The sequence below is a fragment of the Mustelus asterias genome, chromosome 20 (genome assembly GCF_964213995.1).
Source record: "Mustelus asterias chromosome 20, sMusAst1.hap1.1, whole genome shotgun sequence".
NCBI lineage: Eukaryota > Metazoa > Chordata > Chondrichthyes > Carcharhiniformes > Triakidae > Mustelus > Mustelus asterias.
Window position 1 is genome coordinate 59,273,595 of NC_135820.1, and position 13,203 is coordinate 59,286,797.

Sequence of the window (13,203 nt, forward strand, 5' to 3'; positions counted from 1 at the left end):
GAAATCTCAATTTTGAGATTGAGATCTGCAGTTGGCCCGTTCCTCATCTACATACCTTGTATTCAAAATGACAAAACCTTTTGGGACTGATAGTGATTTGTTGTATGCACTGTATGGGCATGGAGTCATTCTTTGGAGCTAGATCTCATTGCCAAAGCCTTAACACAGCATTTCCAAAAGGCGTTTGATAATTTCCAAAAGGCGTTTGATAAGGTGCCCCATAAAAGGCTGCTGAAGAAGATTAGGGCACACGGAGTTGGGGGTAGTGTGTTAAAGTGGATTGGGGACTGGCTATCCGACAGGAAGCAAAGAGTCGGAATAAATGGGTGTTTTTCCGGTTGGAGGAAGGTAACTAGTGGCGTGCCGCAGGGATCGGTACTCGGGCCGCAACTATTTACCATTTATATAGATGATCTGGAGGAGGGGACGGAGTGTAGGGTAACGAAGTTTGCAGACGACACAAAGATAAGTGGAAAAGTGAATCGTGTGGAGGACGGAGAAGATCTGCAGAGAGATTTGGACAGGCTGAGTGAGTGGGCGAGGATATGGCAAATGGAGTATAACGTTGAGAAATGCGAGGTTATACACTTTGGAGGAAATAATAACAAATGGGATTACTATCTCAATGGAAACAAATTAAAACATGCTACCGTGCAAAGGGACCTGGGGGTCCTTGTGCATGAGACGCAAAAGCCCAGTCTGCAGGTACAACAGGTGATCAAGAAGGCAAATGGGATGTTGGCCTATATCGCGAGGGGGATAGAATATAAAAACAGGGATGTCTTGATGCACCTGTACAGGGCATTGGTGAGGCCGCAGCTGGAATACTGTGTGCAGTATTGGTCCCCTTATATGAGGAAGGATATATTGGCATTGGAGGGAGTGCAGAGAAGGTTCACCAGGTTGATACCGGAGATGAGGGGTTTGGATTATGAGGAGAGGCTGAGGAGATTGGGTTTGTACTCGTTGGAGTTTAGAAGGATGAGGGGGGACCTTATGGAGACTTATAAGATAATGCGGGGGCTGGATAGGGTGGAGGCGGAGAGATTCTTTCCACTTAGTAAGGAAGTTAAAACTAGAGAACACAGCCTCAAAATAAAGGGGGGTCGGTTTAAGACAGAGTTGAGGAGGAACTTCTTCTCCCAGAGGGTGGTGAATCTCTGGAATTCTCTGCCCACTGAGGTGGTGGAGGCTACCTCGCTGAATATGTTTAAAGCACGGATGGATGGATTCCTGATCGGTAAGGGAATTAAGGGTTATGGGGATCAGGCGGGTAAGTGGTACTGATCCACGTCAGATCAGCCATGATCTTATTGAATGGCGGGGCAGGCTCGAGGGCCTAGATGGCCTACTCCTGCTCCTATTTCTTATGTTCTTATGTTCTTAACATTTGTCATCACGGTAGACTCCTCGTTGGTGTATGCCCAAGCTGAAAATTATTATTCCTCCTCCTTCTGTGGATCCTATTCTGAGGAATCCGATGATTTGTGAACATCCAGGAGCTGACAGCTCTTAATGTCATTGGTACTTGGTGGAACTTATGTAGCTGCACTATTTCATAGAATCATAGAATCCCTACAGTGCAAAAGGACTCCATTTGGCCCATTGAGTCTGCACCAACAACAATCCCACCTCGGCCCTATCCCTGTAAGCCCACGTATTTACCCCGCTAATCCCTCTAACCTACGCATCCTGGGACATTAAGGGGCAATTTAGCATGGCCAATGCACCTAACCAGCACATCTTTGGACTGTGGGAGGAAACTGGAGCACCCGGAGGAAACCCACGCAGACACGATGATCCATGAAAACAGATTGCTAAAATTTAGTTTATCAGTACAAAAGGTATTCAGTCAATCAGGCTAATAGAATGTAGAGCTAGAATATAAATATAATTTTTTGTTGCAACTATGCAAAGTACTGTTTAGATCATTTTTGGAGGGCCGGACACTATATCCTAAAAAGGCCATTGGCCTTGGCAGGAGTGTTGTGCAGTTTAGCCACAATATTCCTAGGGCTCCATTTATGAGGAGAGTTTATAAATACAACTTGACTTGGTTTAAGGGATGAATTTGTTTTTAATGCCTTTAAATTGATAGGATAAAGAGAGAAAAACATTTTCTGGTGTGGAGTTGTTTTGGCAAGGAAATATATATCTTCAAAATCAGAGTCAGGCCATTCAGGAGAGAAGTTAGGAAACAGTCATATAAAGGTGGTCTCGTACGAAGATGTAGATGCTCACTCAATTAACAATTTAACATCAGAGATTGATAAAATTTTGTCACAAGGGTATAAATGGAAATGGAGCCAAGGTTGGTTGATGGAATTCAATACAGATATTAGCTATGATCTCGAGTGGCGGAACAGGCTCGAGGAGCTGAATGATTTACCGCTACCATCCTGTGTTCTTAATAGAAGTGTTCAAAATTATGATGGGTGTAGATTTAAGAGAGTTCGCATAAGAACCAGGGAGAGATTACGGATGATCTGATATGTACTTCCAGAGAGTGGTGAAAGCAGATTCAATCGCAACATTCAAACAAAAATTGGAGATTTCCATTTGCAGGGCAAAGGAAAGGAGCAGGGGAGTGGGATTAACTGATTAGGTCTTTCAGAGAATTACCACCTTTTGTGTTGTATAATTCTATGAAAATAACTAAAAAGACTTATTATCTTTGGCCTGTTGGCCCTTATTCTAGTGTGTCATTATTCCTAGTTTAGCTCAATTTACTGTGTAACTGTTTATTATTGTTTCTTATTACAAATCATTTATAAAATTTGGAATTAAAAACAGTCAGTAGATCAGGCAGCATTGTGGTTTAGCGTCACTGAACTAAGATCTCCAGGCATAGAGTGCTAACAAAATGTTCTGTGTTAACATTCACATGACTTGTTGATGTTGAAAATTCACTTGCACTAAACTAAAGTCTAAAAGAAAGCAGAACATTTTTCCGTTAGTCCTCCCAGCTGTTGCAACTTTTATATACCAGATTTTTATGTTGGAGAAGTGGGTTCTAGTTCGTGGGGCACTGGTGAAAGTGGGAACTGTACCATTGGGATGTTCTACACACAAACCATGCCATGGCCAATGTTCTTGCAAACAGCAAAACGAGGGAAGTAGGAAAGGTTTGTTGGCAGAAGGGATCAAATGAAGATGTGGTAAATCAAGGAACAGACAAGGTGAAAGAGAAAGGTATTACGGGAAATGAAAAACAGACCATGACAGGAAAGGTTTGAGAGTACAAATCTAACAGTAGATCAGTGGATGAGACTAGAGGTTATAAAAACAGTAAGGATAAAACTAAAAGCTCTAGCGGAGTGCACATAGCATTCAAAACAAAGCAAATGAACTGAGAGCGCACACAGAAATAAGCAAGTACAATTTGGTAGCCATTACGGAGACATGACTGCAGGATTGGGATCTGAATATTGAAGGGTACAGGATACTTAGGGATGAATGTGGAAAGGATGTTTCCTCATGTGGGAGAACCTAGAACTAGAGGTCCCTGTTTAAACATAAGTTTTTAAAAAAGCGATGAGGCAAAATCTTTCCACTGAGGATCATGAGCCTTTGGAACTCTCTTCCTGAAAAGGTTGTGGAAGCAGAACCTCTGAATATTTTGAATGCAGAAGTGGATAGTTTCTTGATCAGCAAGGGGTGATAGGTTATCGGGGGTAGGTGGGAGGTTACTGTCAGATCAACTATGATCTTATTAAATGGCGCAGTGGGCTCGAAGGTCTGAATGGCCGAGTCCTCCTTGTTCTTGTGTATGAGTACTACTGAACACAGGAACCCACACCTCAATGTCCCAAATTTGGATATAAAGGCAATCTGAAAGCTAACCTCGGAGTTTGCAAACTGGGTCCCACCAATATATGGAGGAAAATCTACCAAATGCAGATATCTCTGTCATGAAGTGATTTTTTGACATTTGTAGAAGAGAGTCGAGAACAAGTGTGCACACTGAAAAGTCAATCCTTCTATCCATCCCACACTGATAGTTATGCAAATCTTGTCACGTGAGACAAGATCAACCTAGACTCAAAACCATTTTTTTGACTGAACCCTCATCCATCGAAGCAGTGGGAGAATCCATCAACCATCATCGCAGAATCTTATAATCTGCAGTACTTAAAGTGAGAATCATAGGCTACATGGTGGAAGTTGCAAGTGCTTTTGTTTTTGTTTCATGTTGCCAATTTGAGGAGGAAACATCTTTAATTTCAAACCCTATTAACATGTGGTGTTCAAATATTCGACAGGGCAGCTCTTGTCTCTTTAGTCCACAACACTGATGTATGTTACACTTTTTGTAAGGCTGAATAATGCTTTTTGCCATAGTTTTCCTGTGCATTGTTTAAAACTTCAATTACTTTTCCAGGATTAAAAGAAAATGGCAGTGAACGTTTATTCTACATCTGTGACCAGCGACAATCTAAGTCGGCATGAGATGCTAGCATGGATTAACGATTCTCTTCAATTGAGTTATACAAAAATTGAACAGCTGTGTTCAGGTAACTATAATATGATATTGGAGTAATGGATATATTGTATATTTTATGTGCCATGAAAGGATATACATATATTCATGAAAGGATCCAAATTTGGAGTATGGGTACGAGGAAAACATCCAGCAACAAAATAATTGTCCTCTACAATTGATCTTTCTGCATTTGTTCCCACTCTCCTGCCTCGCTTGCTGGCCAAATTTGAGAACTGCCATGCTTTCACGATTTGAAGGCTGGGTGTTTTGAGTTCAGTGGCTCCTGTATACGAGAGTGTACACTGTCACACCACATCTTGTACCGATGGTGGTATCCTGGTGTTCCCCTTTTTCTGGGGAATCCTTTCACTGCTCTGAGGTCTTGGGTTGCTGCGTTAGGTCCTGATTGGTTGTATTTTACCCCATAAGGGATCCCCTATATTGTGTAACTCTTTGTTACCCTGTGGTGGAGGGCATACACCATGGTGCCATATGCTCAAGCTTTTATCCTGTTATCCTGAGATCCCCCACTGTTTCTGATGCCCTTTCATTATCCATACTTGGTGTTGCTAATTGAGGTAATGAAGCTATTACATCTGAATGGGAAACATGATTCTTGTTCATCAGTGCATATAAATTGAGATTGTTTGGTTATCTTTCATAAAACTTCCACATTAATTGGAATCTTTAATGCAGATAATTGCGAAAGGGAGAAGGGGTAGAAATCACCTCAGTTCGAGGTTACTCATTCCGAGCAAAGAATTAATTGTGTATTTCAGAACATGGTACAGCTGAGCAATTGTGTTTACCCAATTAAAATGTTAAAAGGATGAAAATTCCTCCAAGCTAGTGGTTTCAGGCAGCTTATTTTCCCCCTTCTCTGCAGCCCTGGTAGATGACCAAATGGTAATCGCACCATTAAATGGTTTTTAAAGAAGTATGATAACAGATAATTTAACCCTGGGACACCTAAGGGATGTACCGCAACCTAAATTGTAAAATGAATTTCTGTTTTAAAGGTACAGCATATTGTCAGTTCATGGACATGCTTTTCCCTGGTTGCGTTGGACTGAAGAAGGTGAAATTTCAAGCCAAACTGGAACATGAATATATTCATAATTTCAAGCTTTTACAAGCAGCCTTCAAGAGAATGGGAGTCGACAAAGTAAGTTATCGACTATAAACTGTTTGCTCTCCCAGTTGTGTGGTCATCTTGCAATATGTTATATTGCCATCATAAAGGTAGTGCATGATCTCTGCCCTACTGGATTTCCATAAATGGGTTCAATATTTTGTTGCAATATTTAATAAATTTTCATATGTCTTCCTTGAATAGACTTAATTGAAAATTGGTGTTCCAAAAGTTAGTTGATTTTCCTTACATAGCTAACAAACTGCAAAACAACATTCAAATGCAAATTTAGTATTTTCTTTCCACTTGTTTCTCAACTAAGCTTTACCTCTTTTCCTATCTCAAACCCTTCCACTGTCACTTCACTGCCTGTAAGTCTTTGATTAGCTGTACTTTCACCCAGATAACAATTGGGAAGATTGAAGGCCATCATTTTTTTTGCCCTTCTGTAGCTTTGTTATTGATTTGAAGTCCCACCCTGGCCTTGAACTGAATTAACTTGCGTATAACCTCAGCATACTATTGGATTCGGAGTTGAACTTCCCGTGTCCAGTTCTAACAAACATGAGAACTGGCTACTTCCATCTCTAACATTCCTGCTCTACATCCGCCCCAACCCTTTCTATTTGACTTCTTCACTCAGCTTTAACTCATCCAAAACTCTGCTCCAAGTATCCTTTCCAGCGCTAAGCCCTGCTCACTTAACACTTTTTTGTTTTGGGTTTTTTTTTGGTTTTTCCTGACCCACCAATTTAAAATTGATCTTTTTTGTTTAAATCCCTTTCTTGGTTTGCATCTGTGTAATTTATTCGGTCGCTACAATTTCCTTCTAAATTCTCCGGTCCTCTAACTCGGGCCAATGGTCAATTCCTCTCTCCCTTCATAGCAGCATTGGCAGTTGTGCTTTTCACTGCCTAAGTTCTATGCTCTGAAGTTATCACCCCTAAACTTTTCAAACTCCCTCTTCTTTAAAATCCTTCTCAAATTCACTGTTGTTGGTCACCTCTCCGAATAGCTCCTTCCTGAATGTTTTTGTGTTCAGTGTGTTTATATGAATTCAAGTTGTTTAATTGCTTTGTCTTATAAATGGAAATAGAAGCTAGATTTATTCAAAGACTAGGCATTAGTGAATTTTGCTCATTCCCGTGATTAGCTGATCCCATTCTGTCTAAGGGAAGAAAGTTAGTAAAAAGTCAAAGTCTAATTTTCTTTATTTTTCAGATAATCCCTGTTGATAAACTAGTAAAAGGAAAATTTCAAGACAATTTTGAGTTTGTTCAATGGTTCAAGAAATTCTTTGATGCAAACTACGATGGTAAAGATTATGATCCCATACTTGCCCGGCAAGGACAGGATGCAGGTCCACCACCCAATCATGGTGACCAAAGTTTTAATAAACCTAAGAAAGCACTCGGTACAGGAACCACAGGTATTGCATTTTATTTAGTTAATTCATTTATTCAATATTTTTAATAACTGGCAGTGTATTGCATATTTATTAAAAATTGATTTAGGTATGAAAGTGGTTGATTTTGGTTGACAAAGGTACTAAAAGATGTAATAATGAAGCTTTAGGGGTAATTTGAATGAGTACGTGTTTTATGTTTTCTGTGCCTAACTTCATGTTGTATTAGTAAAAGTGTAAACTGTCTTTCCTTGCAACCAATTGAGTGGGATTGTCCACATCAGGTAATTTCCTTGTTCCATAGCATTTAAATGTTGAGTTCTGATTTTCTAAAGCTAAGGTTTCTTTTGGTTACAATAACTCTTAGAAAGGGAAGACTCAAAATGATATTCATTTGTTGTCTATAACTATTTTTGCCTCTGGTTAGCATGCGTTGTCTTGTTTGCTTATTCAACTTGTGTACAGAGGGGAAAATAGGTGATAATATAATCTCCGTGCCTTCTAGTTCTCCAGTTGCAATGATACCTGGAGGTTGTTCAAATTCACTAATATATCTTTGCATCACCGAAACATTTGTTGCCAATGCACAATATGTGACACAGTGGAATTTAATGCCCCTCGCCACACGATGCCTGGGGCAAGTTTGGAAGTGGGGGGGGGGGGCAGTGCCAGCTGGAGACCCTGCTCACTTCATCCAATTAAGTCCGCAAGGCTCATGGACAGTCTGTCCACCAAGATACTAATCAAGGCCTTTAAGTGGGCAATTAATGCCCACTTAAAGGCCTTGATTAATTAAGGGCCCCCGCCTGCCACCACCTTGTTCAACCAGCGGCATGCGATGGAGTCTCCATCCGAGCCTGAACAGCAAACTCTTGTTGTGCTATTGGAGAGAAACAGGGTGATGACGTTGGCCCTCTGTTCAAAGGCATTCCATGCCTCATTGAGGTACCTGGCATCAGAAAGAGAGAGGACCAATGAAAACCACCACTGCGCCCATGCCTCTGATCCCATCCCTGCGATCCCATCCGTGCCCTGCCCTCACTCACCTTTGGCCTGAGTATCCTCATCCATGCTGGGCCTCTGGTGTGTGTATTATTGGCAGCTACCACTGCTCTCAATGGTGCTGCCTGCACCAGCATCTCTTTGGTGTGGGGGTAGGATTTCTGACCCCTGGGTTCCTTAATCTCGGGGAAGGCCTGAAAGTGACCACTCGCGTGCCTGAATTGAACTTAATATATGTACCTTGCCCAGTGGAGGCAATGAAGATGTGTCTCCAGTTGGTACGAGACCTGCATTGTCTTCATTAAATTCCCTCAGTGTTTATCTGCGGCACAAAGTATGAGATTGTGTGCAGCCTGAATTAGGTGGATTTCATTTTGCTGCAGCTCAAGTATGTCAGACCCCTTGAAGCAACATATGCCCTTTTTTTGTGAAGTTTAAGATCTTGATAAAATATTAGGCCATTGGTTCACTTCCTCGATATTCCAGTGTTTAGGCTTAACCATGCCATCTAGGTGGTGCTGAACAGACTATAAATGCTTTCCCAATAAAAATTATGTTAGCAGATGGATACCTTTTAAGCCATGCATATGTATTGCCAATCAGCAATATTTTTAAATTAACCTACTTCCCTCTGATTCTGACGTTGTGCTTCGAGTATTTAAGAAGATAGTTGAGAGTACTGAACAGACTTTCTTTATAAAGCATAGGTGATCAATTCATACAGTGCAGAAGGTAACAATTCGGATTTCTCTCTCTCCTGCTACCTGGTTTAGCTTAATCTTCATTATATTTATAAACAGGGTGTTTATCAGTTGGTCAGATTTTTTTCCCATATTTCATTAGACACTTTGCTGATTTATTTGCCATATTATTCCTATTTCAGTTAAACGCATAGTTATGGTACTCTTTTCCTTGAGATAATTAAGTGATTTTTTTAGAAGTTGGAACAGTGAGAATTGATACATTCAAGAGGTGTGTTGCACAAAGAACCAGAGAAGAATAAGAGGTGATCCTGTTGAAACATATAGATTCTCAAGGGGCTTAACAGGGTAAATGCTGAGAGGATGTTTCTCCTTATGGTAGAGTCTAGGAATAAAAGGCATAGTCTCAGAATGAAGGGGTGCCAATTTAAGACTGATGAGATAAAAGATGTGCGGGTTAGGTTGATTGGCCAGGTTAAAAATTGCCCCTTAGAATCCTAAGATGCGTAGGTTAGAGGGATTAGCGGGTAAATATGTGGGGGTAGGTCCTGGGTGGGATTCTGGTCGGTGCAGACTCGATGGGCCGAATGGCCTCCTGCACTGTAGGGTTTCTATGATTTCTATGATAAGGAGGAAATTCTTCTGAGGGTTGAGTATTTTGGGAATTCCTTGCCACAGAGAGCTGTGGGGGCAGAATCCTTGTGTATGTTTAAGGCTGAGATGGGTAGATTTTTGATCAGTAAGGGAATCGAGGGTTACGGGGAAAGGCAGGAAGGTGGATGTGAGGAACGTTGGACCAGCTATGATCCTATTGAATGGTGGAGCAGGCTCGAGAGACCGAATGGCCTACTTGTGGTCCTATTTCTGGTCTCATGGTCTTATTTCTGTGAGGTTCTTGTCATTTTTTTTAAAAAGCCTCACATTTATATAGTACCTTTCATAGCCCCAGGATGTCCTAAAATGCTTTGCAGCCAAATAAATACTTTTCAAGTGTTAATCACTGGTGACATTGGAAATGTGGCAGCCAATTAACATGCAGCAATATGACAATGACTAGAAAGTCTGTTGTAGTGATGTTGGTGGAGGGATTAAATTTTAACCAGAACATGAGGGAAGAAACTACCATTCTCTTCGCAATAATATCATGGGATCCACCCAAAAGGCAGCTAGGACAGGACTTTCAGCACTACACTGGAGCATCAGCCTAAACTTCTAGAGTGGGAAAGAGGGATTTATGTAACGCTTTTCATGACCACCTCTGATGTCTCAAAGCACTTTATAATGAACAAAATACTTTTGAAGTGCAGTCACTTTTGTAAAGCAGAAAACGCACAAACAAATGACACACAGCAAACTCCCCAAACAGCAATATGATGATAACCAGACCATCTGTTTTTATGATGTTGATTGAAGGATAAATATTGACCAGGCTCCTCAAAATAGTGCAATGAGATCTTTGACATTCATCCGTCCAAGCAGGAAGATGGAAGCTCAGTTTAACATTTCATCCAAAAGATGACTCCTTCAACAGTGCAGCACTTTCTTACAATTGCACGGAGTGACAGTCTTGATATTCATGCTCAAACGCTGGCATTGTGCTACAGTATATAAAATAGTTTATATTTAGTGTTATCACTGCTAACTAGATGTCTAGCCTAGGATTACTGACTGTTCCGCAAGTAAAAGTTGGAAAGAAAGAAAATAAATTGCAGAATTTTATTTTACACTGGTGGTTATATTGAACTACTAAGCATTAGAAGTCAATGACTTGGTGTTAGGACAAATAATTTAAACTTGAACAACACATCCACGTAAATGGTTGAAACTTTTAAAGGCGTGACTGATATTTCTATTCTACAGTCTTGATCACATGCATGATTTAACTGGTATCCAATTTATCCCTCAACCAAAGTCGCTAACATTAAAAAGAATTAATTCATCCAAACCTCTTGCTACCTGTATCCTAGCTCACACTAAGTTCTGTCCACCCACCACCCCTATGCTTGCTGACCTACTTGGTGCAGAACCATCTCAATTTTTAAAATTCTCATCTTTTTCATTTTTCTCAGTGGTCTGGCACCCCCTCTGTCACCTCCTCCAGTCCTGGCCACTCTGCTTCAATTCTGGAATGTTGAACATGCCCAACTTTCATTGCTCTATATTGGCCATGTTCTTGAATTTCCTTTTTTTTCAACCTTTCTACCTCTCTCTCTCTCGCTCTTTTTTAAAGACATTTCTCAAGTCTAGTTCGTTGACCAAGTTTGTCACCTATCCAGAACCTCTATAATGTAGTTAAGTGTTTAGTTTTGTAGGTGACGCACCTGTGAAGTGTCCTGGGATATCTTGACTTTGTTAATGGTGCAAGTTGTAAGTTGCACTCTGAGCCTGTCATCTTGAACTCTACAAACTTTCAAATGTTAGTATATTTAAAACTCGTAGTTCAACTTAAATTGCAAGTTGCCATGATCTTTAAAATGTATAGAATACATCAGTGTTGATTACAATTTGTTGAAGGTTCTATTCTTTTAGTTCAGTTAATTTAGTCTATAATTGTCGTCTTAACTTGCTGAAAGTTGTGTGCATTGCCACTAGGTGTCACATGACCTCTACATGCGAATAGAATTTATCCTTGTGCTTTTATGAGTTGATTTTGTTGCTGGTTCCAAAATCTTAATCGGAGTGAAAACCATTTACGATCGAAAATATCTGTTTATGACATTTATGGCATGAAATAATAGATTTTAAATGTATATTAAATCATAATTATAATTTCTCATGCTCTTGTATGAGATCTCTGCTTATATTGTTAGGAGGTATAAGTTGCATAATAAGGGAAAAAGAGGTGTATAGGAGTAATTTCAAATATAAATGACGATGTACCTCCCTCTGAAGTTAAATATTTCAGTTGTCTGAGGATTTCTGATTCTTTAAAGAAAAACATTGAGTATTGAGATGAACTTTCCTTTAAACATCCTGTTCAAATCCATTGTATTTCTAGCCTTTTTATTAATGTAATTCCTGTAAAAATTATAAATTTTAACCCATGTCTGTTTTCACATATTGCAATTTTCATGCACACCATTTAGATTTTTCAAGATTTAAAAATGAGTAACTCTTAAATGCGATTAAACTTAAATGAGTCTTATTGCAAAGTATTCATCTTGAAAATGTTTCATTGCATGGGAGCAAACTCCTATTGTTTGTGCTTAGTGCCAGCTTTTGGCCGGCATATTTCAAAACTGGATTCCCATTCTCTTGTGCCAATAAATTGAGAAGCTTGACATTTGCTGGCATATTTTAAATGTGCCGCAGATTTGTGGGCCTCTTTGTTATTCGTATTGGATAATTATCTGCTCTATAAATTACAGATGACAGTCTAAATACTGCAGCGCCAGAGAGGAAGAATCTGAAATCACCATTCTCTGTAGCAAATGTAACAAGATCAAATATTGGTACAATCTTTTAGTACTTATAGAAAAAAAAATTGCATTATGTATGTATGCCCTGTGGTGTTGAAAGTAAGCATGGAATTCAGCACATGTCTTGTGTTTAGGGAAATGTTCCTGGCAAGTTATTTAATGCAGCAGGTGGAAGTTTATTTGCACTATTTTCTTTGGGGAGGGGGGGGGGCGGAGGAGTTCAGGACAAAATCAAAACACTGCACCAATTATCCAGGCTCAACACTAAAGCAGAATTATAGTGGAACCCCAATTAACCATCGAATCAAGGGAATTTCCCCCCCCCCCCCCCCCCAAACTTACAATGAAAATTGGTAGACCCCAAATTGTCAACAATTTGAGGAATTTAAAAATTATGATTGGACTCGTTTTAATTGGAAAGGACTGTTGGGACAAGTATTTCACTGTGTAGTGATGATATAATAGGGAAGTGAATTTATTTAACTGAGAATAATTATTGACATAAATGAGGAGAGAAGGCAGACTGGCCAAGAAAAGGCTGGCTACTACAGAGCCTGAATTGCAGGTGTATCTTGTTGCTATCTAAACTCAACTCCTATTCACCGGTTGCACATTTTTTGGTTTATTAGTTGGAGGTAAGGTTATTTTTGTGCACTGTTTCTCCACTTATTAACACTTAATATTTGCCTTTTATTATGTTCACCACTCCTCACCAAAATTGTTTTGTCAATAAAAAGTGGGGTTTCTTGTCTGTTTCTATTAACTGCAGAAGTGGGTTGTCCAGGTTCTAGTCTTTAAATGATGGCCACTAAAATGAGGAACTAAATCTTACAGCTCAGCTAAAATGACTTCTCCTAGGTCTAGACCATGAAGCAATTGATGGACTAGTGATGGTGGAGAGGAAATCTCACAACTTCGTGGACATTCAATGTGTGAGATCTATCTGAGACGTGTACTTTGCAGAAAAAGTCTCTAGAAATAACACCATTTCACATGCATTTTATGTCCATATAAGCACCAACGCAAGAACAAGTAATCTAAGCTGCAAACTTCTAAAGAAA

At 39.8% G+C, this 13,203-nt stretch overlaps 1 protein-coding gene across 2 annotated transcripts in view; it reads left to right on the forward strand.

The window, feature by feature from the left end:
• LOC144508565 (microtubule-associated protein RP/EB family member 1-like) overlaps positions 1-13,203 on the forward strand; it is a 60,930-nt gene that overhangs the window by 30,576 nt on the left and 17,151 nt on the right. The window contains exons 2-5 of one of the 2 annotated variants that reach the window (XM_078236629.1): positions 4,382-4,514; positions 5,503-5,648; positions 6,837-7,044; positions 12,092-12,175. In XM_078236629.1, coding sequence (XP_078092755.1) covers positions 4,394-4,514; positions 5,503-5,648; positions 6,837-7,044; positions 12,092-12,175 — 559 coding nt within the window. In that variant the 5' untranslated portion in view covers positions 4,382-4,393. The remainder of the gene's footprint in view (positions 1-4,381; positions 4,515-5,502; positions 5,649-6,836; positions 7,045-12,091; positions 12,176-13,203) is intronic. The other variant, XM_078236630.1, reaches the window with a different exon arrangement.